The sequence below is a fragment of the Tribolium castaneum genome, chromosome 5, assembly GCF_031307605.1.
Source record: "Tribolium castaneum strain GA2 chromosome 5, icTriCast1.1, whole genome shotgun sequence".
In the NCBI taxonomy this organism is placed as follows: domain Eukaryota; kingdom Metazoa; phylum Arthropoda; class Insecta; order Coleoptera; family Tenebrionidae; genus Tribolium; species Tribolium castaneum.
This window is the reverse complement of record NC_087398.1, coordinates 2408485-2434530: the sequence shown is the minus strand read 5'-3', so window position 1 is coordinate 2434530 and position 26046 is coordinate 2408485. Positions and strand designations below refer to the sequence as shown.

At 40.7% G+C, this 26046-nt stretch overlaps 5 protein-coding genes and 1 long non-coding RNA gene across 9 annotated transcripts; 4 read left to right on the top strand and 2 right to left on the bottom strand.

Annotated features, from left to right (window-relative positions):
- The first annotated feature begins 1055 nt into the window (after nt 1-1055).
- Fs(2)Ket (Female sterile (2) Ketel) lies at nt 1056-7761 on the top strand. 2 transcript variants are annotated; one of them, XM_015980396.2, is made up of 7 exons: nt 1056-1447; nt 1806-2047; nt 2101-2744; nt 3241-4184; nt 4319-5096; nt 7459-7566; nt 7620-7761. In XM_015980396.2, exons 1-7 carry the CDS (start codon nt 1393-1395, stop codon nt 7633-7635), a joined length of 2787 nt encoding a protein of 928 aa, XP_015835882.2. In that variant the 5' UTR covers nt 1056-1392; the 3' UTR covers nt 7636-7761. The 2 variants fall into 2 exon arrangements, with proteins under 2 accessions (XP_015835882.2, XP_973263.2); XM_968170.4 differs by lacking the exons at nt 7459-7566; nt 7620-7761 and adding an exon at nt 5325-7305 and having other exon boundaries at nt 1058-1447.
- CarT (Carcinine transporter) lies at nt 7459-9858 on the top strand. Its single transcript, XM_968203.4, has 7 exons — nt 7459-7566; nt 7620-7976; nt 8022-8280; nt 8324-8956; nt 9002-9183; nt 9399-9577; nt 9626-9858. The coding sequence occupies exons 1-7, from the start codon at nt 7540-7542 to the stop codon at nt 9813-9815; spliced, it is 1827 nt and encodes a 608-aa protein (XP_973296.2). The 5' UTR covers nt 7459-7539; the 3' UTR covers nt 9816-9858.
- A 108-nt stretch (nt 9859-9966) lies between these two features.
- On the top strand, nt 9967-17276 carry LOC662121 (uncharacterized). Of its 3 annotated transcripts, none has more exons than XM_968238.5 (11): nt 9968-10147; nt 10208-10294; nt 10448-10901; nt 10951-11118; nt 11224-11436; nt 11491-11640; nt 11694-12310; nt 12717-13531; nt 13586-16069; nt 16121-16249; nt 16298-17276. In XM_968238.5, exons 3-11 carry the CDS (start codon nt 10470-10472, stop codon nt 16642-16644), a joined length of 5355 nt encoding a protein of 1784 aa, XP_973331.2. In that variant the 5' UTR covers nt 9968-10147; nt 10208-10294; nt 10448-10469; the 3' UTR covers nt 16645-17276. The 3 variants fall into 3 exon arrangements, with proteins under 3 accessions (XP_008194326.1, XP_973331.2, XP_064213171.1); XM_064357101.1 differs by having other exon boundaries at nt 9968-10155; XM_008196104.3 differs by having other exon boundaries at nt 9967-10147; nt 10208-10901; nt 11224-11421.
- A 255-nt stretch (nt 17277-17531) lies between these two features.
- LOC103313262 (nuclear FMR1 interacting protein 1) lies at nt 17532-21101 on the top strand. Its single transcript, XM_008196105.3, has 3 exons — nt 17532-18377; nt 20036-20429; nt 20479-21101. The coding sequence occupies exons 1-3, from the start codon at nt 17799-17801 to the stop codon at nt 21060-21062; spliced, it is 1557 nt and encodes a 518-aa protein (XP_008194327.1). The 5' UTR covers nt 17532-17798; the 3' UTR covers nt 21063-21101.
- Nucleotides 21102-21137: 36 nt separating this feature from the next.
- On the bottom strand, nt 21138-22280 carry LOC135266414 (uncharacterized). Its single transcript, XR_010334459.1, has 3 exons — nt 22122-22280; nt 21428-21538; nt 21138-21262 (listed from the first exon to the last, which is right to left on the bottom strand). It is a non-coding gene; the product is annotated as an uncharacterized LOC135266414 (long non-coding RNA).
- Nucleotides 22281-23202: 922 nt separating this feature from the next.
- Taf5 (TBP-associated factor 5) lies at nt 23203-25925 on the bottom strand. The gene is made up of 6 exons (NM_001170732.1): nt 25805-25925; nt 25176-25761; nt 24802-25129; nt 24594-24750; nt 23820-24140; nt 23203-23765 (listed from the first exon to the last, which is right to left on the bottom strand). The coding sequence occupies exons 1-6, from the start codon at nt 25859-25861 to the stop codon at nt 23256-23258; spliced, it is 1959 nt and encodes a 652-aa protein (NP_001164203.1). The 5' UTR covers nt 25862-25925; the 3' UTR covers nt 23203-23255.
- Between the last annotated feature and the right edge of the window lie 121 nt (nt 25926-26046).

The following is a 26046-nucleotide window of genomic DNA, read 5'->3' as shown; positions in this document are numbered from 1 at the left end:
GACTTTTAAATTGGTTTTATTAAGGCAATTAAAGGTGGTGGACACTGTAAAACCCATATTTACGAAGTTACTTACACTCAAGCCACATATTTCTACAGATTTTATTAATGACCACAATTAATTACTCCCTAAAGCCTTCACCTTTTCTTCGATCAGGTGGTTTCTTTTTTAATGGAAATGCATGTGTCTACGCAACATGTTAAATATAAATTCACAGTATGCAAGATACCATCAGGTTTGTGCAGCTAAGTGCGTTCAAAATAACACAAAGTGCTCGCAAAACACCCAAGAAACAATGCATTACACTCTGCTCTAAACTTGTTTTGCTCACCAGGAAGAAAGTACTCGACTTTACCTAATTTTAAAATAAACCCACTTTTAACATCCCTATAGCAATAAATGAAACATCTTAATAATAATAGTAATAACAATAATAATAATAATAATAATAATAATAATAATAATAATAATAATAATAATAATAATAATAATAATAATAATAATAATAATAATAATAATAATAATAATAATAATAATAATAATAATAATAATAATAATAATAATAATAATAATAATAATAATAATAATAATAATAATAATAATAATAATAATTTGAATTGAATTTTTTTTATGACTAAAATGAATAGTAATCAAACGTTGAGCAGGAGAAGTAATTTAGGTCAAAAAAAAATGAGAAAATAATTATTTATATTGTTATTTTAGTCAATTAAATATTGATAGGCGTGGCCAATTATGTTTAAAATGAATCCTATTTTTATACAGAATCGTTAAAGGGATATATACAGTCAAAAGTCTGAAAAATAGTTCATTAAATTGTTTTTCAAGTTATATTTACAATTGGTTTATCATAAAAACCGTCAGCTGCAGTAAAATGGGACTAAAAACAATGTAATATCCTATATTATATTTTTGAATAAGCACTATAAAGTTGGCTTAGAAACATAAATGGTTGCGACATCTATCAAAAAAAGCAGTAATCATTGTAAACTGTACAGAAACCTATTAAGAAAATGCGCGCAAAGCAAATCGGTTTAACGGTCATCTTGTCTCCGCACTGAAATACAGTATAAGTGTTTATTATCGTTAGTGACAAATCACAAGTTAATTTACAACGTAAAGTGCTTCAAGTAAATTGTTACAACTGTGTGAACCGCTGTTTGATATAATTTGGGTAAACAACGATTGAAATTGGCCGTAGTTTTGAAATAACGATAAGGAACCGTCATTCATACGTTAGCAGCAGCGTATGAATATAGCCTTCCTGCCAGTTTAATCATCCTACATGTCCATGTGGTGTTAGCCGGCTGATTGCAAGAACCAATTAATTAAAACCGTTAAGTTTACAATATTAGTCAGTAATTCTACAATAAAATGCATCAAGAAACACTCCGACTTATACAAGTGCTAGAAAAAACTGTTTCTCCCGGTAAGTACAAAACTTGACTATTTGACAAGTTGCCATCATTTTTTAACCACTGCCATATAATCGCATGCCTAATCATCAAAAAGCACGTTCCTCTCAACCCCGCCTCATTTCCGCCTTTTCGATAAATTTCAACCCGCTTTGACATTTTACGAAATTCCCAAGCAACTCCCCGTCAGGGCTTAAACCAAAAACCTGACGATGTCGCCGCACCGGCGTCGAAACGTCGGTCGCTCTTTTTCCCAAAATGCAACTCTTTTCAAGCCCTCAAGCTCGCAAAGTTTCATCATAACCTCACACTTTTCGAGGTCATTATCCTCAGTGATTTTCCGTTAATCACAGCCTATTTGACGATTTCCAGATAAAAATGAACTGGAGCAAGCATCAACATTTCTTGAGCAAGCTGCCGCCGCTAATATCTTAGAATTTATCAAGACTCTATCCGATATCTTGCGACATGGGGGCAACAGTCCCGTTGCTCGCATGGCCGCCGGTCTCCAACTGAAAAACCAACTCACGTCCAAAGATCCCAACATCAAACAGTTATGTCAACAGAGATGGCTGTCGGCACCGGAGGAGATACGCAACTACGTCAAGAAAAACGTAATTGTTTATATACCGGTTTTGTTAGTGTTTTTTTCGACCGTTTTCTCCAGGTCGTAGGGGCCCTGGGCACGGAGACCAACCGGCCTTCGTCAGCGGCCCAATGCGTGGCTTACATCGCTGTCACCGAATTACCGCACCACCAATGGCCCGACCTGATCGTCACGCTAGTGAACAACGTAGTCCAACCAAACTCCACCGAAATGCAGAAAGAAGCAACGCTGGAGACCATCGGCTACATCTGCCAGGAAATCGACTCAGACGTGCTCGTTACCCAATCCAACGACATCCTCACGGCGATCATCCACGGAATGCGCTCCACAGAGCCCAGCAATCATGTCAGATTTGCGGCAACGCAGGCGTTGTTAAATTCGCTCGAATTCACTAAAGCTAACTTCGAAAAGGCAACTGAAAGGAATTTCATCATGGAGGTGGTGTGCGAAGCCACTCAGTCGCCAGATACGCAAATTAAAGTTGCAGCGTTGCAATGTTTGGTTAAAATTATGTCTTTGTATTATCAATATATGGAGCCCTACATGGGCCAAGCTCTCTTTCCCATTACTTTAGAAGCGATGAAATCTGACAATGATGCCGTGGCGCTTCAAGGTATTGAATTTTGGTCGAATGTTAGCGACGAAGAAGTGGATTTGTCCATCGAAGCCAATGAGGCAGCGGATGCAGGCCGGCCCCCAGCCAGGTAAGAGCATCATTTCTGGAATGACTATTAGTAAAAACTGTAATTCCCTGTTTATGCGTTTAAGTGAAATCCAGTCTGTGAGCGATATGATAAATTCGTAACTTAATCAGCTAATCGTTAAATATCATTAGATAACTAAGTTTTTCTGTTTTTACTTCGGTCAGAGAATTCCCACAATAAATGTTAACAAGAATAAATAATCTTTTTACGGCTTTTGCCATGCTATTAAAAGAATCAGATTAGTAGTAGTTTCATAAACCTAGTCAGATTTTTATAAACACAAATTAAACTAACGATGCTTTTGTGTTGCTAACTTTAGTTTGGTATTTTTATGATCGATAAAAGCCTTGTTTTGATTTGATTTTCACAATTTGCGTTTGAAACATCAAAAAATAGATAAGTGTTAAGTCAACAAGCCTATTATTAGAACGGAGATTATTCATTGTCCTGTTACGCTGACTCAACCGTCAGTCAGTTAAGCGAATATTTCTTCCAGAGTATCACGCCACTACGCCAAAGGTGCGCTCCAATTTATCGTACCCATCCTTCTGCAAAAACTAACGAAGCAAGAAGAGCTCGATGACGAAGACGACTGGAACCCGAGCAAAGCTGCCGGCGTTTGTTTAATGCTTTTGGCCACATGCTGCGAAAACGAAGTTGTTCCACACGTTTTACCTTTTATCAAAGAAAACATAAAGTCTGAGAATTGGCGATTTAGAGATGCGTCGCTTATGGCTTTCGGCTCGATTCTTGGCGGGTTAGATAACACCACTCTTAAACCATTGGTGGAGCAAGCCATGCCAACCTTGATAGAGCTGATGTATGATAGTAGCGTTATCGTGAGAGATACTGCGGCTTGGACTTTCGGCCGAATTTGCGAAATTATTCCCGAAGCGGCCATTAACGAGAATTATCTTAAGCCCTTGCTGGAAAGTTTGATTAATGGACTTAAGGCTGAACCGCGAGTTGCGGCGAATGTCTGTTGGGCGTTTTCTGGATTGGCTGAAGCCGCCTACGATGCAGCTGAAACTAACGAAGACACGGGAACTCCCGATACGTACATGTTGTCACAATACTTTGAGTATATAATTCAGCGGCTTTTGGAGACTACGGACCGTCCAGACGGCGCTCAAGCTAATCTCAGACCGGCAGCCTACGAGGCTTTGATGGAAATGGTGAAGAATTCACCGAAAGATTGCTACGTCACCGTACAAAAGACAACAATGGTGATTCTTGAACGTTTGCAACAAGTTTTACAAATGGAAACACACATTACGAGCCACAATGATAGGTCACAGTTTAATGATCTCCAGTCGTTGTTGTGCGGAACACTTCAGTCGGTTTTGAGGAAAGTTACACCAGAGGACGCGCCGCAAATATCCGACGCCATCATGACTGCTATGCTGACCATGTTCAACTCGAATTCGTGCAAAAGTGGAGGTAATTCACCAGCCAAATGCGCCTTCAAATAAAATCTTTCGCTTACACTTTACAGTGAATTGTATTAAAGATTTTAGTTTGAAGGCGTATTATAAAAAATTATAAGTACGGGAATTAAACGTTGTTTGTGTTAGGTGTACAAGAGGACGCACTGATGGCAGTGTCAACCCTGGTGGAAGTCCTCGGTGAAGGTTTCATCAAATACATGGACGCGTTCAAGCCGTTTCTTTACATCGGCCTTAAAAACCACCAAGAGTACCAAGTTTGTGGTACCGCAGTCGGTCTAACCGGTGACATTTTCCGCGCTCTCAAACTAAAAGCTCTTCCTTATTGCGACGAAATCATGACTCTTCTGCTCGAAAATCTCGGCGATCAATCGGTCCACCGTAGCGTCAAGCCACAGATTCTTTCAGTGTTCGGCGATATCGTCCTAAGTATCGGCCCCGAATTCAAAAAATACCTCGATGTTGTTCTCACAACACTAGCGCAGGCGTCGCAGGCACAAGTCGATAGAGATGATTTCGATATGGTCGATTATTTGAACGAATTACGCGAAGGTGTACTTGATGCTTACACGGGCATTGTACAGGGTTTAAAAGGCGATGGCCCGACACCTAATCCCGACGTTTTGATTCTCGAACCGCACATTCCTTTCATCGTTCAATTTATAACCGTGGTGGCACAAGACACGTTCAATTCTGATGCCACGGTTGCGGTGGCTGCCGGATTGGTGGGGGATCTCTGTACGGCTTTTGGAGCACCACTTTTACAACTCCTGGATTTGGAGCCGATCAACGAGATGTTGGCGAAAGGCAGACGAAGTGGAACTAATCGTACTAGAACTTTGGCCACTTGGGCTACGAAGGAGTTGCGCAAGTTGAAGGCTAATTCGACGGCCGCTGTAGCTAGTTGGTAAGTGGGAGTGGACAGTTTCAGCAGATCCAATTGGCAAAAAATCGTTACAAATAATATAAAACAGACATTATTAAAATTATAGCTGGGATTTTTTTAAAATTAAAATAAAGTTAGTTGTGGTGGGTCGGTTGGATCTGCTGCGTTTGAGACTTGGCGTTGGACTGTATGTGTCTCGCGAAAATCGGTGTGCTGAGCGAAGTTTGACAGTGCTTTCGATGGTTTCAGATTTTCTTTGGCATGTTGTGGTTTAACAGAAGGAAATCTAACGAAGGTGTGGTCAACGGCATCGATATTGGATTCGCATTATACATAAAACCAAAATTCTTGCAGACTTTAGTTTTCGTTTTGGCTGAGTCGGACCAGTTTTGCTCATCTCTCGGTTGAGTAAAGCTGGTCAGCTAGTTTGACATGGTATTGTTCCCCAATACTTTCGGTTTTCGGGGTGCAGAGTGAGTGCTGATGCATATGGACTCTTGATAAACTGTGAGTGCTAATCGTAGCTGTGAACGCTTGTGAATAGTGTCTGAATCTTCGCCTGGTTTCGTGAAAGGCGGTTTAGCTCAAGACTGAAGAGTGAAGTGGTGTCTCCTCTATCACTTGTTGCGTCTTTTACGTTCGTCTTCACTTTAGTGTTGTACTTGATTACAATAAAAGCATTTGTCTATTTCACATATCGAATTAATCATAAGTAGTTATTTTTATAATGGTCTTTGGTGAAGAAATTACCTATGCACTGCAGTCAGACAGAAGTAATCTTAAAATCCTGATTTATTATTGCTTCTTTGTTTCGCTGAAGTTGTGTGTAATTTCATTGCGGAAAAAAGCAAAACACGCTCTGGTGCTTCTTTAGATTTTGCGAATTTATATTAACTTTTCTCTTAAAAAGCAAAAGACTGCGATAATCAAAAACTGTCCAGAGGAGCGTGTTTCGGTTTTTCCCTGGTTGATTTTTTTGAAACAATTTCCAATTCACTGAATTCATACTCAGGAAATTTGAGAATAATAAATCTTGTGACTGGTATTTTTTATGAAAGATTTTTGTGAGGCCTGATTGTGCCTTGCGTGGGTGGTGTATGAAAATTTTCGAGTTTTTCGTATAAGTCGACACGCTGATTAAATATACGAAAGTGCTTGAAAGGGAGGGTGGGTATCGCAACAAAGTAAAAAAGAATCTGTGATTTGAGAAGGTTTCTGTAGTTGCCAAAACACGAAAAAGATACATTCAAATTCCATTAGTTTTTTAAATGCGTATAACGAAACCTTCTCAATGTTTTCGTAATTATAATTCTAGAATTATAATTATAAATTCCTTGTATGTGTGATATTTTTCCGTGGGCAATATTGAAATAAACCAATTTTTGTGTTTATTTTTATCACTAGTCCATTAAGCGACCTTCGTTGTTTTGGAAGGTACATTAGCGATGGGTTATTTTAACTATTGCCCACGTCTGGGTTCAAAGGCTGTATGAAATCACTTGTATAGTATGTAAGTAGTGTGGTTGTATATTTTGTATGTACGAAGTATGAAGAATTTTATTATGAAGTAGTGTAAGAATTTCTACTGGCCTAAATTATTTATTGAAGCTTCTAACTGTTTTATGCACACCGAGATATTTAATTTTAAAAAGCTCATTTTTATGGTTTTGTGAACCAGCCAAAGTGTGATTTTAATCCATGATCTTTTTAAAATTATTTCGAATTCTACGAATGTTCATGTGCAAAAAGGTTGCGTTACAATTAATTGGAAGGGTTTTGAGTGGAAATGTTTATGGTTGCATATTTTATTGGTTGAATGTTTTGTTTTGATTGTGCCATGTTGATTGTTAATCTGTAATCACCCCAAACGCGCCGATGTTTGACAATATGGTTTTCTGTGTGTTCTGAAGACTGAATTTATTAATTAAATAGCCTAGTAAAGCTCAAATGCCGTATGAAAGTTGACGCAAAATGCGGCTTATTCCAAACTTGGTATTGTCGAACACCGGTTACTTTTCTTCTTTTCCCTTAAAAATGTTACCATGTCTAGGGTGCCTATTGACCAATTCATCAAAATTGTATTAGATTTTAATTTTGTTAAGTTAAATTCCCTGCACGCCTTTTCAGTTAGGATATTTCACTTTTTAAATTCCCTCCCAAACGCTTGGGATCACTCCCGCAGAATTGGGATTTTTGTAGTTGTACGGATAATAAATGTTTCCTTTCTTTACACCCTGTTTTCTTTCACCCAGCCGCAGCAAAATTTCGCAAAATTCGACCAAAGGTAAGACTTTTCGAATAAATCCAGGGTTGTGTCTGTGTTCGTGTTGCATCGCCCCAACTGACTCTCACCGTAATTTATATGATTAGTGATTGATTTCAGGCAAGCGGGAAATAATCTCATAAACCTCACTCCTAAGTCTTCACTTATAAACCCAGCAATGGTCACTCAGTGTTGCGCAAAATGGATCAAAATGAACAAAACCATAGCGTAAGTACCACTTTCGCACCCAACCCAACAAATCTGAGCGCGAAAAATTCCAGGAATCGCTTGACCTAGACGACCTTTTACCCCAAGTGGGCGAATTCGGACGATATCAGAAACTACTTCTCTGGCTCATCTGTCTCCCTGCATGCCTCCCGTGCGGTTTTTGCGCCTTCAACCAACTGTTCATGACCGAAACGCCCGATCATTGGTGCAAAACACCACAAACACTCAATCTGACACAAGAAGAACGAAAAAATCTCTTCATCCCGAAAAACAACAACTCTTTCTCCAAATGTCTGAGATACACAATTAACTGGACACAAATCATGGACAATATCACCTCGGGGGCCACCGAGGGGTGTTCTGACGGGTGGGAGTTTGACCAAGACGCCTCCTCCAGCATTGTCACAGACGTACGTAGTCACACAAACCAACTATTTTGCTAACAATAGTTCCAGTTTGAGTTAGTTTGTGACAAAAGTATTTACCCCACCTTGGGCCTCGTGGCCCTAAACTTGGGGGGCCCTGTGGGCGTCTACTACTTCGGGATGTTAAATGACAGCATCGGGCGCAAAAAATCATTCTTTGTCTGTCTCACAACCCTCCTCCTTGGGAGCGTTCTAACAGCAACTGCCCAAAATTTCTGGTGGTGGGCCGCTAGCCGGGTCATTGTAGGCCTAACAATACCTGCGATTTACCAAATCCCGTTTATTATTTGTGAGTAACTCATAAAACACCACAAACAATCAAACGGTTGCAGCTTTGGAACTTGTAGGTCCCAACTACCGCTCATTTGTCACAGTCATGATCTGCTTGTTTTACACTTTGGGGTTGTTAATTCTATCGGGTGTCGCGTATTTGATTCGAGATTGGGTTTATTTTGCACTGTCGACCTCGCTCCCGTTCATTCTCTATTATTTCTACTGGTTTTTTCTCCCCGAAAGTCCCAGGTGGTTGTTGGCCAAAGGGCGCTTCGAGGAAGCGTCCCGAATTTTGGAAACTCTGGCCCGGGTCAACAACCACGAGCTGCCGCCCAGTTTTAAGCAACAATTGAAGCAAAAAATGCTAGGTACGAGGAGTTTGAGTGAGGAGGAAAGCTACAAAAAGACACCACATTGTACAGAACTGTGCGCTACACCAAACATGCGCTTAAAAACGGTCTTAATCACACTGAATTGGTTCGCAAATGAGGTGGTTTACGTCGGCTTGAGTTACTACGGGCCTTCATTGGGGAGTAACGAATATATGAGCTTTTTTCTCTCTTCGGCGATCGAAATTCCCAGTTATTTTATCTGCTGGTTGGTGATGGACCGCTGGGGGAGGAGATGGCCCTTGTGCTTGTGCATGATTATTAGTGGAATTTGTTGCATCACCACTTTTCTGCTACCTGAGGGTAAATTAATTTCAAAGTTTGTTTGGAGCTGACTTTGCGTTTTAGACTCAATCGGGCTGATTCTAGCACTCTTCCTGATGGCCAAGTCTGCGATTGCGGCCTCGTTCTTGATTATTTATCCTTTTGCAGGTGAATTGTTCCCAACCCAGTTGAGGGGCCTGGGAATTGGGGTGTCTGCCTATATAGGCGGCATGGGTCGGATTATAATTCCGTTTATCACGTTCCTGGTAAGTGCAAAGTAATTGTACTCAAAGTTCAACCACTTCGGTTGTATTTAGGACAATCTGTTTGAATAATTTTAAGTTTCCGGTTGCCAATCGTAATTGTATGACAATCGTTTGCTTTTTATGTTATTGATAGACAAGAAACCCTAAAAATGTAGATTAGTTGCTGATTTAAATTAGGAAAGAATTGAAATAACAGATAAGTGTGTACATTTGAGGGCTCAGAAATGGTCGTTTTACCGCTGCTTATCATGGGGATTATTTCTGTGATTGGTGGATTGATTGGGCTGCGTTTACCTGAAACTCTCCATTATCGCCTCCCTCAGACCTTGGAAGAAGGGGAAGAATTTGGGAAAGATTTCACGATAAGAGACTGTCTCCGATGTATCCCCATAAAGTACGTTAAGTGAACTTAAATTTTCCCATTTTATTTTTTCAAATTTAGACCAGAAACCTCCACTTCGGCGTCTGAAGATCTGGAACTGGAACCCATAGATTCGGAGGCAAAGGAAGACACGCCTTTAAGCCGTTCAGTACGCCGAAAAATATCAATTCACAGATTAGCAAAACAAGCCAGTGTTATGGACGCTCCAAAAGATGCAGACGGAAGCATGAAAATTACAAATTGGTTTTAATTATTTTGTATTTTATTTATTAATAAATGTTTCTTTATTAAAACTGTTTTATTTCTCCCTAATAACTGTGCTAATGAGAAAAAAGTGAGTAATAGGCCGCAGGCCTCGAGGGATTTTCTGACTCATTCTACCACAGGTGTGTGGAATTTGTTGGACAGCCTGTGTGTGATATTGTCAAAAATCTGTTATCACGTCAAAGTCCATACTCCTGAATTGTTGTCAAAAAGAATGCTTTTTGTGGCTTGATTATAACACGGACACATGCTTAATTAGTTCCTTCTTATTAATTCAGTGCGGCTTGGGTTATAATTGCAATGTGAGCCGAAAAAGAGGTAATTAAGTGCGTAACTTAACCTATGAAACGTTGCACTTAAAATGATATTTTTGTATAGTCGACCTCCAAGCCCAACCCTTCTAATCTCTCCAAAAATCGTTACAAGACCTGTTAATTACTGAAATAATTGGAAGAAAAACAGTGCGTAAGTGCATTTTCCCCCCATAGAACCGCAATAAATTCGCAACTAAACTGTTTGTTTATAAGAATGCAACCTTGCTACGCTTTTTCGTTATCTCCTTTGTTTACAATTAATACTTCACTCACAAAAACCCAACGAATGCATAATCAATCCTAGAGTATCAAGACATTATGAGAAGATGAACCCAGATGAATATGACTTTCGTCGAAATATCCCCAACAAAGAGCCCTCCAGCCAGGCCCTAGACTTCATCCGGGGCCTCGAAGACAGGAGCCTCAACCACCTAAAGACAAACATCAGAGCAAAAGCCAGCCGAGAAGTTTTCGCCGAAGATGAACTGGTCAGAAAAAAATGCTACGACGAAATGCGCTGCGAGATGCCAGGCCAACCCAGATCCACATTTCTCATGGTCTTCAGCCCAGATGGAACCAAAGTTGCCTCCACCCACGGCAACCACAACATCTACGTCACGGATATCAAAAGCGGGAAAAACATAAAGACTCTGACAGGACACCCGAGGACTCCGTGGTGCATTGCCTTCCACCCAACCTCCAACCAAATTGTGGCGTCTGGCTGCCTGGGAGGGGAAGTCAGGATTTGGGATCTGAGTGTATTTTTCCGGATTTTGCGTTGGTTTTGTGCTATTTTGGGGGTTTTAGGGAGGTAGCGAGGTCTGGACTGCCGGGAATCAATCCGTAATTGCGTCAATTGCGTTCCATCCCAATGACCGGATTTTGGTCATTGCGACATACAATGAACTGTACTTTTGGGACTGGAGCATGCCGGAGCCGTTCGTCCAAGTGGCGACTGCCAATCCCAAGGAAAAGGTACGATTTGGTTTCGCGTTTTGCGCGAAAGACTGCCAAATTATCTCTTTAGAACTCTCTAGAGGTCTTTTTTCTGATTAATTGTGTCCATTGTGTTAATTTTAGATTAGATATGTGGCGTTTGATAAGTTGGGCCATAAATTGATTACGGGGATTGCGAACAGCCCCCAGACGAGGTGGGAACGGGTAAGGGCCCCTGTCCCTGTCCCGAGACAAGCAGAAAGGTCTGCTAGCCCCTACAGACTTAGAATTACGCCAAGACTGGTCAACACACCTTCACCCCCAGAGAGGACTTATTTTAATGTAGGCTTACGTCCAGTACGTGTTTATTTGCAAAATAATCAGATATTTGTCCTAATTTTGAATTAACAGGAGCAACCTAGCGTTGTTGAAAGCACTCGTGAGGTACTTTCCAGTGTTCCTGAACGAGAAAGACGCATAACGGCATCTTATCGTAACCTTCTAAGAGAGTACGAACAATTGGTCCAACGCTATTTGAAAGTTTACAAACCTCCAACTATGGCAAGTCACTAAAAATTTTTTTAGTATTTATTATTTCTGATTAATTTTGATAGATTGACCGGGGCACTGACCCCATGGAACCCAACGCCACGAGTGCCACCAGCAGCACTCAAGCCCCCGAATCCGAACCAAGCACTTCGGGAACGAACCCAACTGAATCTCAACCTTCCACCTCCCAAAACTACAGTTCATCCCTTGTCATGCCAAGCCGTATTTTAGCAATGAAAAAACAACCAACTGAAGCTCACAGCACCCAAACTTCAGACTCGAGAAAACATAAATCGTCCGAAAATACAGAGGAATCGACTCAAGAAAAACGAAGTAAATCAAGCGATTCTGGCCCAAGTGGGTCGTCACATACTGAAACAGCGACACAAACCCAAAGTCCCAGAAGACTGCTAGTGATAAATGAAAGGCCCCAACCCGAACCTTCAACAAGTGGGCTGCAGGACAAACCTGTTAGAAATTCAGGAGTGCGGATTTTGTGCCCGAAAAAACGCAAGTTACCAGAAGCTGGGGGCTCGTCTAGCGAGCCCCAGCCGAGCACAAGTCGGGGGAGCACTTCGGGGGATATTCTGCAAAATATTCGCCCCATTGCCGAAGAAGTGCGGAATCGGTTCTTGCCCATTATCAAGTCGCTCCCCGCCTGTGACCGACCGAAATTAATTCGGTAAGCGGTTATTTAACGACAAATATATATTAAGAATTAGGAGAGCTGTGAAAATTTTACCCCCGATTGAGTTAGAACGTGATTTATTTGAAAAAAAATATATAGAAGGAAGTCAAAATAGTGATGAATTAATTTACTTTTAGTATTATTTTAGTTTTTAAAAAATTTCACTTAAACGTTTTTTGCATTGTGAAGTCTCAATTGGTATTCCAATTCTGCAGAAAAGTTTAAGTAATACTGGAATAACACTTTATTTATTTATTTTTGAATGCATATTTGATTAGATTATGAAAGAAAAAAATCATTGTTTGATAGATAAATCTGACTGAAAAACTATCATTACGTGAAACTTTCACAGCGGTTGTTGGTCATTTTTTTATAAACTCTACTAATCATTTATTGTTAGACGTTTTGAGAACGGGCGGGCTCATGAAAGACTGAAGTTGAGACAAATGTGTCCAACTTTTTTGAAAAAGCCGAATCGGAGGCCAGTCCTTGACACCTCTTCTGATAGTAGTAGTTCTGACGACGAACGAGGTGGCACTTTACGTTCACGAATGCCCATAGATCTCACAACAAATACAACTAATCAAAATAGAAATGCAACCAATCAAAATGAGCCTGAACCAGAATGTGTTCATACCGCCAGCAATAGTAACCCTCCAAGCAACCCTTCACCTTCAAACTCAAACAATTCAAACATCAGTGGTGTCAGAAATTTTATAATGGAGTTGGAACAATTATTAATGACAGTGCTCCTGACCGAGATTGAAAGTAACGAAAGCCAACAAAACTCGCCATCTGCTAATAATAATAATAGTCCGATAAATTTATCAAATACGTCTCCGGTAACACGCAGTCAGGACGAACAAGCCGATTCGAATGTTAGGTCATCACCGGTTTCAATGTCGGCCAGTAGGGATCAGGATTTGATTCGGCCAAATGCTGTACCTTTGGCATTCAGTACTTTTCGGAGATTGATCCAAAGACAGGAGAATCAAGAGTCGGAATCCAGAACTCCCACTTCGAATTCAGACGAGCCTTCGCGCTCCAGTCCCGGAAGCAGTAACGGGATTCATTCAAGGACAAGTTCCCCAATTTATAACAGGACTTATCCCAGGCGGAGGCTGCCAGCGCACCGCATTTCTGCGTTCATGCCAACGCGGGTTAACTATAATCGAATTCCGATGAGATACAGGAGGGGCTCCTCCTTCAGATTAGGTGAGTTTTCATAACATTGGAAAAAAATTAACCCTATCATTTTTTTTGGAATAGCAAACAGATTATCGGTCAATAGCACGTTCCCGATCGACGAACTCATAAACTACTCTGAGCGTCCGAACGCCGAAGACAACGTCCCGCAAGACAACCTCCCCGAAAGCAGCCCTCTTGAGCCCCCAACTGAGCCTTCCCCCTTCGTCAACCTGGGCAACATGTACTCAAACATCGTCCAAGATCTCGAATCTAGCTTAAATGACGTCAGAAACATCCGTTCGAGCACACGTCCGAGCGAAACCTCCGACATGTTGAGCAGTTTTTCCGAAAGTCTCGAGAATATAATGAACCAATCGGATACGATTTTGCGAAACTTGGGCGGCTCAATGTCAATGTTACCGAACTATTCCGAACAAAACGAAACACGCCGACGTGAAACAACCGAACCGAGAGCCACTTTCAACGACCAGAATTTCTACATTCGGAGCAATTCGCCACAAGAGGCCTCCACTAGCACCGGAGAGAGAAATCTAAGCGAGGTGTTGGCAGGTGGCCGAAGTGTGGTCGAGTCCGATCACAACTACCCGAGAAATCCGGGGAATAACCAAGGGCCCAGTTCCGGTGAAAATATGTCGCCGTTGATGACGTCCCTACATTTAACCATTTCGTACATACAGAGGCAAGCACGGCTTTTGAGACACCAAGTCGAGAGTATCGAACGCATCGATCGGACGATGTTTGAAGTCGAACAATTGCAATTAATCAGACAATTGATCACCGAATTTTTGCGCTATGTCAGATCTCTAGCCGGTGAGAGTCGTAGCACGGGCATGTCAAGCGTGCGCCAAATGATGGCCGGGACTAGAATCAGCGATTCGAGTCCTTACGACTCCCAGTCAGAGGAGCGGCCCCAACAGCCCCCCCAACCCACTCCCAGTTCGAGCACCTCAACCGATCAAAGCCAGCCGCGACCGAGGACTTCAGGCCGAAAAACCTACCCACCTTCGCGCCTTTTCCGCCTACAACGCCACAATCGGCGCTCCTTATTCGTCAACATCTTCCCACGAAGATACACGGGACGGCCCGAACGCGGCGCCAAACACACCGGACCTTGTCGCAACGCCCCCTCTCGTACACCTGAAGCGACAAATCCACTACGACATTTATCAAGTCACTTATTAATCAATTCCTCGAGTTTGAATATTATGGCGCGCCGACTTGAACATTTCCTAACCGAACAAACCCGACTCATTACGCGGCCACAAGAGAGTGGCTCTGGGTCAATTCGCTCGACTGCAGCGACCGAATTGGGCGAAAGAATTTTATCGATTCGGTTATACGACTGTGTTATGCGAATGAACAGGATTATGGGTTTTGATAGTAGTCGGTTTCGGAACTCGAGGAGTGACCTAGTTGTGGTGACACAAGATGGGGCGTCCAGATTCCCAGCTCGTCACTTCCTCAGTCTGATTGTTGATGCGATGAGTAAACATTTGGAGGAGTTGGCGGGGTCGAATATATCGCAAAGTTTGCGCGGGCAGATACATAGTGTATTGGCAATGGCGCTTTTACTGTCCGACCTTTTGCTTCTACAGTTGGTTGATTCAATCCCGCCACCTGCCGGGATGAACTTAGACGTGGAACGGGAATCTTTAACGTCACGCATCGATCAAATGTGCGGCCAAATGTTGCAAAATCGCTTCAGTGGACATTCGCATCAATTGACACGGAGTTTGCAACACATGAGATTGAATATGAGGCGGGCGTATCGAGCTTTGGGACAAACTTACAACGCTCGGAGGAACGCAATGTTACCGAATAGACCCGATACGAACCGAAGACAATTATTAAATAGATACTTGAGGAATATCAATTTGAGACGCCACCAAAATTCCACATCAAGCGACACAAGCGCGAATGTGGCCCCTTCTGCACCGGCCGAGTCAGAGAATGTCACTCGTGGCTGGAGCAGCTTACGCGATTTAATAATGCGTTATTCGGACAATACGGGCGAGGATGAGGACGTGACAAGCTCTAACTCGAATCAGGACTCTCAAGAGCGTACGCAAAGATTTGAGACAGTTTCTAGTAACAATAGTGACGACAACGACGATGAGTCGGAGTGGTACGTCAATAACAACAACCGCAGTACCAACCTCTACCGCACAAACAATGTTAACTTGGTCCATAACAATCCGGAAGAGTCGAACCCTTCTCGGCCCTGGAACGTTCCCTCCGTGCAAGTTAACGACGTTCCGGTCCCGATTGCGGAACAACCTTCACTGTTCCAGCAGCGAATTATGACGCACCGGCAGAGACTGGCCGAGAGAGTTTCAGAGCTGCGGACGTTTCCGCAAATGGGCGGCTTGAGGCCGAGGTTTTTGCACCCGCTTTACGCCAGCGTTAATCCGTTTGATGCCGATCTGGATGATCCACAAAGAGAGACTAATAATTACGACTGTGATATGATAACGACTGTTACGCCGAATCATCGGATCCAAATGTGGGATATCTCGTCCGGAAATATTCCAGTCATCAATAATCGTAATTTGCGGTCGCATTTCTAAAGTTACAAATTGATTTTTGCGCTTTTAGCACTGAAAAACCTAATTGTGAGCGAATGTAAGATCCATAACGACGCTAGTGTGGATATTGCGAAAGACGGGACCATTTTAGTGACCTTATTGCCATCGGGTGGTTACTTGAACGTAACGAACAAACTTGGTACGTGGTGTTGCGTTTTTCGTGAAATTACTGAAGGATTTGTTTCAGGAGTCTATAGTTTGAGGTGGGACACGTTGGGTCAGTGCTTGTACACTACCAGTTTTGAACAAAACGCGGTTTCGGTGGCGCTGTCGCCGCTAAGTCGGCATTTGGTTGTTGGGCTGGCGTCTAGAAGAGTGTCCATTGTTCCCAGTGATAGGTGGACGATGGCACGGATTTTTATTATCGAACAGAAGAATGCTCCCGGGGATAGGTTGCCCGTTTTAAGGGAGTTGGGGCAAAATAGGGACAGTAGGGCCAATTACAAAAGCGTTAATTGTATTAGGTGGCTCCCGACGTCTGGCCAAGGACTCATTTATGCCACAAATACTGGACAGTTGGTAATTTTAACATAAGTTACGGAACACTAATCAGAGTGAGACTGCTAGATAATTTGCTTGGTATTTATTTGAATGAATTAGTTTTGTTAGTGAAAACATTGAGCCTTGAAGTATTAAGCGATGTAAGATTTGAATTGTTTACTCATTTTTTATTATTATGCTCAACCGAAATATCTCACTCTGTGTAAGAAAGATTATTTTTATAATACGTTCATATAACGCACCTACTGGTAGATTTTGAAATAAAATTTTGTTTAGCTTTGTAAAACTAAACAATAGGTGTATATGCAAATTCATTAAGATCTTAGCTACTCGTTTTTTGTGACTGCGACCACATAACTTTCATTGTTTTAACACACTTACGGTGATATTTATTTCTAGTTCATGTTAAGCAAAATAATTAACCTTAATCAGACTTGTACATGTATTCTGTTCTGATACACGCATTAACAATTATTTGTTTTTTATTCGGTATCTCTAGTAGATTAAGATTTGAAGTATGATTTTGAAATAGGTAATAATACTGTCTTATTTGGTATTATTTTTTATTCTTCCATATGATAAAGTTTGCACGCAAGTGTTGTCTTTGTACATATTGTAATGTTGGTAATTAAGTACGTTTTTAAGAAATAAAAATAGAAACGAAATTCAACTTGTTTACTTTTAAACCTAGTCGTCCCGTGACACATATACGATTTTTTCGCCAAACTTTAAGGTACAAAATATGTTTTCCTCCCTAGAGAGGAAAAAATACTGCTATAAATGCTATAACTCCTTTGTTTTTTGGCTACATATTTTGGAACATCCCCTGTATACTGTTCCCAATTTAAATCAAAGCGTCAATTTTAAATTTAGTAATTTTGTGTTGACTCGATTGGTGCTTATGTATGCTGGATTGCCAGGTCGTTTCTAAAATAATTTGTTTTAAATTTTGTGGCACTCACAAGCCCATTTTGAGTGTTACTAACCGTCTTACATAATGAAACAATAAGGAGAGTAACAAAAAATTGACTCATAGATGAGTTTTTGGTTAAGTTTATTTATATAATACATAAATGTGACAAGCCCGCCCCGTGTTAAAGTGACGTAAGAAATAATCGAAAAAGTAGCGTGCAGTTGTGTTGTGCAAACAAGTTACAAATCAATATAAAAACACGTGCACCAGTTCCATGGGCGCCCCTATCCAGGGAAAAGGCAATAAACGTGTTAACGCAAACGGTAAATTCATCCCAATGATGCGGCCCCGCGGCCCCTTTCCTCCACCCCGTGGCCCCATGGGCATGCGGCCCATGATGGGGCCCCCGCATATGCGCCCACCTCCACCTCGTGGCCTTCGCCCACCACCGCCCCGCCTCCCCAGAGGGCCCATAATGCCGCCTCGGATGATGGGCCCCGGCCCACGACCCCTGCCACCGCCCGGCATGCGGCCTCCGCCGCCACACATGATGGGCCCCATGCGCGGGATGGGTTTCAGACGCGGGATGCCGCGCAAGCCCCCCATGGGGGCCTTCAAGGGGGTGCAAAGGGGCCGAGTGTTGAAGCGGCGACGTCCCATGATCAAAGACATTGACTTGACGAAAGAGTGGGTGACGGACGCGATTAGACAAGAGTTTAAGAAGAAGGAGGAGCTGTTGGCGGCTGCGAAGAGTGCGGAGAGCAAGGAGGCCTGGGCCACGTACAGGACGCAGAGGGAGAAGTGCAGTCAAATGTACCATGTGGCGGAGATGGAGTTCGTTGGGCTGCAGGAGGTGCGTATCCCTCAGCTCTTGCCCGCCACTAATTTCGCGCGAATAACAGCACCTATCGATTATACAGCAGACGTCCACTTATAGGTATTTTTTATGATTGTCACAACCCTGTGTATGCACTTCAGATGGGGCACCTTTTCAAACCCCACGGCAAGAGGCCAAAGCAGACGTTCCTAAACCTAGTATTACTTTCGAGGAAATGCGAAACGAAAACTTTGACCCTAGTAAGCCCATTTCCTCGTACTGTGCCTTTTTGGCACTTGCCGACTGGAGAATTGTTTGATTAAAGTGCCCCGCGCTACAATTTATTGTTTGGCTGAAAGTTATGTGTTCGTTCAATTTCATTTGTCTAAATTTGTTGGGTCTCTTTCCAGGACGGTAGCAAAAAAGAGGCAGAGACGGACAAAAATTTACAGACTCAAACTAACAATGACACGTCTCAGCCTCCAACTGAGACCACAAATAGTGAAGTTGCTACAGCATAATTTCACAAAACGAGAGCAATTTTTCCTTGTCAATAAATCGGCCATAAGTTCCTTAGAGAGTTTTAGTTGTTTTCTGTTTTATGTAAATTTGTCTTTGTGAAACACTTTTTTGATTGTATTCAGATATTATTTAACAGTTTTGTTTTTACTGTATAATTGCGCAAATGCAATTCAATTACTCTCCTGTTAAGTGTTTTGTGATGCAATTTTATTATTTCTACTCTAGTACCTTGCATTAGATGCTGAAGTTAATACCAACTATATTTGTAAGTTCACATTCGTGTTGAAATAAAATAGTTTTCAAAAAACACTGAAAATTTTGATTTTACCGCAATTAGACTGACAGAGAAAAAATTGTTAACCCAGTGGACCGTGACAAGAAGTCACATCTTTGTTACAAATTGGTTTGTCATGGACTTCTGCGTGACGATTTTTTTATCCTTCTTGTAATATAGTAGTTATATCAAGATTTGACTATTTTTGCCCACCCCTAAAAAGAATGTGTTTCTCGTGAAGATTTATTTTAGTTGAACAAGATTGTGTAGTAAAATTTTTGTAAACGAACAGAGTATTCCAAATTTTACCGCCAGCCAAAAGATAAATACCTATAGTTATCTAAGGACAAATCTTTATAGGAATTTTAATGTTTTTCCAAATTCGGCGAAAGCCAAAAAATAAACCTAATATTGAAAGGTTGAGATTTTATTTACGATGTTCGTGACCTTGCTCAAATGAAAAAAATACTTAAAAAACACTTTTGTCCTTGTGAAGATTTGTTTGACGCTACCGGTATTCATTTTTTGGCCGACCGTACAACTTGGGGCACCCTGTACGCATTTCGTGTACCCAGTGTATTGAAAATTGTGTCCAAAGACAAATTTGTTGGACTTTAATCCAAAATTTCATCTCAAGAAACTCAAATGTTTTCTTGCAAAACATGGAAAATGCCCGTAAGTTGATCAATTTTTCATAAGTTATTAAAAATTAAGCAACTTTAAATTGTCAAATTTTGCAACTACTATTTCTTCTTTACTATCCGACATCTTCTATCACATGTGGGTTTGGTGCAAGACAACAAATTCTTAAATTGCTTCTTAATTTAAAAACCCATTAGTTGCACCAAACAGCACCCCCGGATTAAAAAATCGTTAATTTTAATTTTTCTGCAAACAGACGACCGAACAAGACTGGGACGACTTCGAATACGAAGAAAATCCAGAGTCTGAAGTGTTTTTTTGCGATGTTTGCGAAGAGGATTTTTATACGCGAGAGCATTACGAGAATCACATGTCGCAGCACCGAATATGCGGTGTGGATGGGTGCCAGTACACAGCGCCTCAAAAAATGATCGAAAAACATATCCAAATGCAACATTTGACTGGCCTTTATGAAAAAATTCGAAGTGTTAATACGCCCGAAGAAATCGCGAAATGGATCGAAGAACGAAAAGTTCGATACCCGAGCAGGGAAAATGTCCAAAAGAGGTACGAAAGACGGGAGGAGATGTTGAAAAGGGGGGAGAAAATTGGGGAGAGGAAAAATCGATTCGGGAAGGATAAGACAAGACGTAAGTTTTTGTTTGTGTTTGAGTCATTTATTTAAATTTTTTGTTACAGTGTCACGAGTCAGGCACAAAAAACAACAGCGGAAAAATGTGCCGAAAGTTGTCAAAAATCCCGAACAAGCGAAGCAATCTTTAATTGATGAAAAATGTGACTGGAATGGGACAATGTTTCCGTTTCGAGGCACCAAGGAATTATATAACGAAGAGGATGAGAAGGAAACGAGTGATTACGATGATGAGGAATGGATGGATGGTTCGGGAAAAGTCACTGTTGAATTAAATAATGCATTGGGAGCACTAATGGGTGCGTATGAGTCGGACCAAGAAGAAGAAACGCCTCAGACTGTCGATAATGACGCTCCAACTGAAGAAAAAATACAAAGAGAACAAGTAGAATATCCAAATGAACAAGCGAGTGATACTAAAGTCGTCAAAACAAACAAGCGGAGAAGATTATCTAGTGGTAAGAAACAAAAACTAAATAACAAACCTGAACCGGGTGGCTTTTCGCGAATGAAATTCGTTAAACGTAAGGTAACTCTGTTGGAAAAGTTGTTAGATAGTGAAATAAGGCACGAGCGCAATGTCTTACTACAATGTGTACAGCATGTCGTCACTAATAATTTCTTCAGATAAAACTGTGATCATTTTTACGCAATATATTTTTGTAAAGTATGTGTTATGTCTTACCTCCCGAACAAAAAAACCTCGTAAAAACAAAACTTTATTTACATTTTCTTATTGTACTGTCTTAATACTTATAAAAATACAAATGACTGCTTAAACGGCTGTTCCATAATTAGGCTAGTGGTCCGTTTGACAATAGTTGAATGGCCCTGGAACGTAAAAATTGCAGTTATTGCGCCGCAATAACAAAAGTTAATGATGCATATGTCAGGCGTAATGAAGGATGTAAACATACCGATGGCTAAATTTAGAGCAGTGCCTGCCAAACGTGATCTATATCGTGCCAGTGATTAAAATAGGTCAGGAATACTTACAGATTTTACTGCAAAAGTCCGGCATAAAGCACCCAAAGTGCTATCAATAGAGCAATAAGGATCAAGTAGGTTGTCAGGAGGTTTCCGGTTTCGTTTGCGTTTGGCATGATACTGAAACAGACGGATTAATTGTTGCCAATTGCAATTAGAACATTTCGTTTCGGTGTAATTCAATTCCATGGAAGAATGTGAGCGAGTGCCAATATATTTTAATAAGCGAATAATTTGGAGACGTTGGAAAATCAAAATTTATGATAAATGCCGGCTATTTTTAACCACCACTTCAATAACAAATGGGGGTACCCATATATGTAACACCCACACCCAAGTTTAACGTCTTAAGACCTGGAATTTTTTCCTTAATCCTGTCATAACTATTTTAAAAATTGATTAGTAACATAAATAATTTCATGTTTATTGGATGGTTTCCAGAATCGATGTATTCAATGCTCTCAATTCATTTCGTATTTTCCGAAAACACTTATTTTTAACACAGGTATGCAGTATGTTAACTTAGCCGGACATGTTTATGATTTTATTTGTGCAAATTATGCAAAGCCCCACCGGCCAAAGCTTCAAGTGCACCATATTTCACACAAATTGTGAAATTTTATTTTTTTTTCCAGTTTAATAACTAGTTTAGGAAGCAACTTTTAATTGCGATGTTATAATTAAGAGCGTAAAAATATCTTACTTAGTGTTGCAGCAGCGATCGGGAATCAAATATCACTCAGATGCTTCTAACGTTGTCGCTTAAGATGCTCTGCTTTCCAGGACCTGGCTGAACGCTGCACAGCTTTCAGCTAATGACGTATTATAGGGGGTGGGGTTTACTCCATCATCCCAACCGTAAACAGTTTCCAGATATTTTCAAGTGTTGTTTTTGGGTTTGCTTATGCTCGAGTCATTTTTAGCACACGTAATGCGAATTTTTGAGGTACCTTTTTCAAATAGTTCATTCGAAAAATAGGTACGTAAACAAGTTCACTGCCACACCACTGGCATTGTTCGCTCGATGATATTTTTACAAAATATGTGTTTACTTTGATTTCGCTTGTTAGGCTTGAGGTAGGTTAGCTGGATTTTTTGGGCATTTCGGGCCCTGCCGTAGTTCCACATACGGTGTCTTATTAATTTTAATTATAACGAAAAGGGAGAAATATTCGGAAAAAATTACATGTATAGAAAAAAAGTAATTAATACTTTTGAAATAGTATATTTGTAAATAATACTTTTAGCAGACTCACCCTGTACATTGGCTTAATGAATAATTTCATATCCTTTGCCTAATTTTTAGGTAACGTTATTCACAAATAAATTAATTTCAAACGCAACAAAACAAGCTACAAACATGTACATTAATTCAAATAAAAGTTAAAACAAGCACCTTAACATTTATTTTGTTTTTTAACAACCAGTCAAAGCGTAAAAATTTGTAACGATATTAATTTTCTATCACAACAAATTTGTTTCGAAAATAAATCCTTGTTTATATTATTCTTGATTGGACGCCAAAAATACGTCTGTTCAACCAAAGTAATTACTTCGACGTACAAGACCATTACTTTTTTCTTTTCAAGTATTGAATAACCGACTTTATCGGTGTGAATATTAATTATAAAAATGTTTGATTCGTCATAGAGAAATTATGAATGTTTTTGGCAAAAGTCCTGGCAAACATTTTTAATGTTGTTGACACTGTTTATTTTCAACTCGGAATTCTATTTTAACATTTTAGTGTTATTTCAAGCGATTCATAAACCAAACCCCAAAAAAATCGTTAAAAAATTTATTTCTTATCAAGGTAAATAATACACATTACAATAAACTAAGTGCTAACACCATCAAACATGCTAACAGCCAATAGCAAATTCCTCCTCGTAAAGTGAAGGCTGATCAATGGCGAGCTCTTCGTCGCAAAACTCCTCAATAAATAATCATCCCCGATCCTCACATCGGGATTATGCGACACATTTACTTCCTCCGAGCTGATTTCCTCAGTCAGTTTGGTAAAATCCCAAACTTTGAGCAAACAGTCCAACCCTCCTGAAACTAGAATATTCCCGCATCTGCTGAAAGCAAGTGCATGGATGGGCTTCTCATGCCCGGTGAGTTCTGCAACCAAGTGTCCATGGGACAAGTCCCAAACCAACACTTTACAATCCACCCCCGCGGAAGCCAAAAACCGCCCACAAACACTGAACGCCAAAGACATTATGGGCGATTTATGCCCAGTCATAAGTCGGACATGATTTCCCGTCGTACAATCCCACAAACAGACGCGGCGGTCGCTGGAACCGGTCGCAACGTAATTGGAATTTGGGTGAAACTGGACGCACTACAATTAATAATTTCTGTAAAAAAATATTAAAAAAAAATTGATAATTTTTACATCGACGTCGGAGAAATGACCGGCAAATAATCGCAACGGTTGGTAATGGTCGGTGGCCCAAAGTCGCGCAGTGCGGTCGTACGACGCCGAAGCGAAGTAATAGCCCAAGGGAGAGAATTTGACGTCCCAAACGGGGAACATGTGTCCTTTGTAGACCACCAGACAAGTCCATATTTGCAACGACCATAATCTTATTGTTGTGTCTTCCGAACAACTGATAAGGAGAGTCTTGTCTGGGGAAAATGATACCGAGTAAACAGGCCCTGAATGGCCGTAAAGCGATCTGGAAGTCTCACCGGACCTTTCATCCATCATTCTCACCTGCATGTTGAAAACATGTAAGTTTTTGGAACCTGGCCAAGATGACAGATAAGTTGCTATCTTGGCAGATTTCTTTAAGTACACTGTTTAAATGAATAAAAATGATACACCTTCCAGTCATTTATTTTGCGATTTTAAACATGTTGACGGTTTCCACACGGCAACGACCTATTTTTATCGCTATTTATTCAAGTAGTCGATTAATTTAAGTCGGTGTCTACTTTATCGACTTGATGGGGGCGAAAACTAAAATCTCAACTTAACTTTGAATATATTTAATGTTGTATTAAAAAAATGAGTGATTACTTTTGTAGTAATAATAAAAGTCTTTTCTGAACAAAAAATTGTAATCGAAATTACTGATTTAGTTTTACTTATCGTTTAATTTTGATTGATTATATATTTTTTCATGTACTTTATCGATTTCATTATTAAAAAAAAATGTAACATTACCACGACATCCTCTACGTCAACATTGACATCCTCCAGCTGCTCCCCACTTTTCATAGCCTTCAGTTTTTGAGGCACAAGTGTCCAGACTTTAACAATTGAATCGCTGAAACCCACCGCCAGCATACTCGAATCTTCGGTGATTTCAGCACAATTAACCCTAAAAAACCCCCGATAAAGAAAATATTTTCACTGAATAAACTCAACTAACGTGTGATTGGCGTTAAGTAAGGTGTAACAACAAACTGAAGGGAGGTAATCCGGGCCTAACGTAACTCTCTTTGAGGCCTCTCTGTACGCCTTCACTTTTTCGTACTTATCGTGGTCTCTCATGTCCGGGACTGGAATTCTATCAGGCGGTGGAGCGTTTGGGTCATTTTTTGTTTTTTTCGAGAAAAGTGGGTCTTTTTTGGCTTTTTTCTTCTTAGGTTTGTCCGGATTGTCCTGTTCGCCGCCTTCGTCCTCGTCTTCGACTGGCGCTGCTAGTGCCTGAATGTCGGGGGCTTTGGGGATGCCGTAATAGACTTTGGTTTTATTATCTGGAATTTTGATGTGTTTATTGTAATTATGATAACGAAAATGAACCTTGTCGTTTTGCCTCTCCCCCAACGGCACCTGACGTGGCATCAATCTGGCTTTTGTTCCTCGCTACGCCTTCGTACATATCAAAGTAGAGATGTTCCTGGATGATGTTCAGCAAAACTGACGCTTTTTTGTCGTTTAAGTGACGTTTTAAAAGTGACAAAGTGTCACGCGACATTCGAATAATAAACTGGTTTGATTTGAAGGTGTCTGTCAATTCGTTCCCGTTCATATGGTCCCGTTTTGTGACCAAAGCCAACTTCCTGAGATCCTCCTGATAGTACGAGTCTTGTTCGGGGCCAAATTTTTTCATTAAGTTTATCGCTTTCTCCGTATGTCCATTATAAACCAATTCGAGGTACATGTGGACCAAAACTGGGTATAAAATCATGCCTAATTCGTGTTTGTAAATGTCAAGGGAGCCCTCAACAAAACGCTTTAACTCCATGTAAGAGTCCTCATAGGTTTCTGGATCTCCGTCACTCTTGTACCCCGTCAGAACGCTACTAACGTCTGAATTTTGTTGCAAAGGGCCATCAGCTATGTTATTACCGAGATTGGCCTCCTTTCGTAGCAGCTCCTCAGTGCCCTAATGAAAAATGTTACGTTGTGCTTACTCGCCATAAGCTCACCTTTAAATTGTATTTTTTCAAAATTTGCAGAACGGCTGCAAGTTGAGATTTTTCCATTTCTTCGGCGCTCATTTATAAACTCGTAAAATAATAAATACAACACAAACTGACGTTTCCCTAACCACACTTTAATGCAAATGACAACAATCAATAACGCAAAATTTCCCTAAAGCCTGCCATTCAACGTCGATTTATAAAAAATCTAGGCTTATTTCGCAACAATCCGATTTTCTCTTCATTCA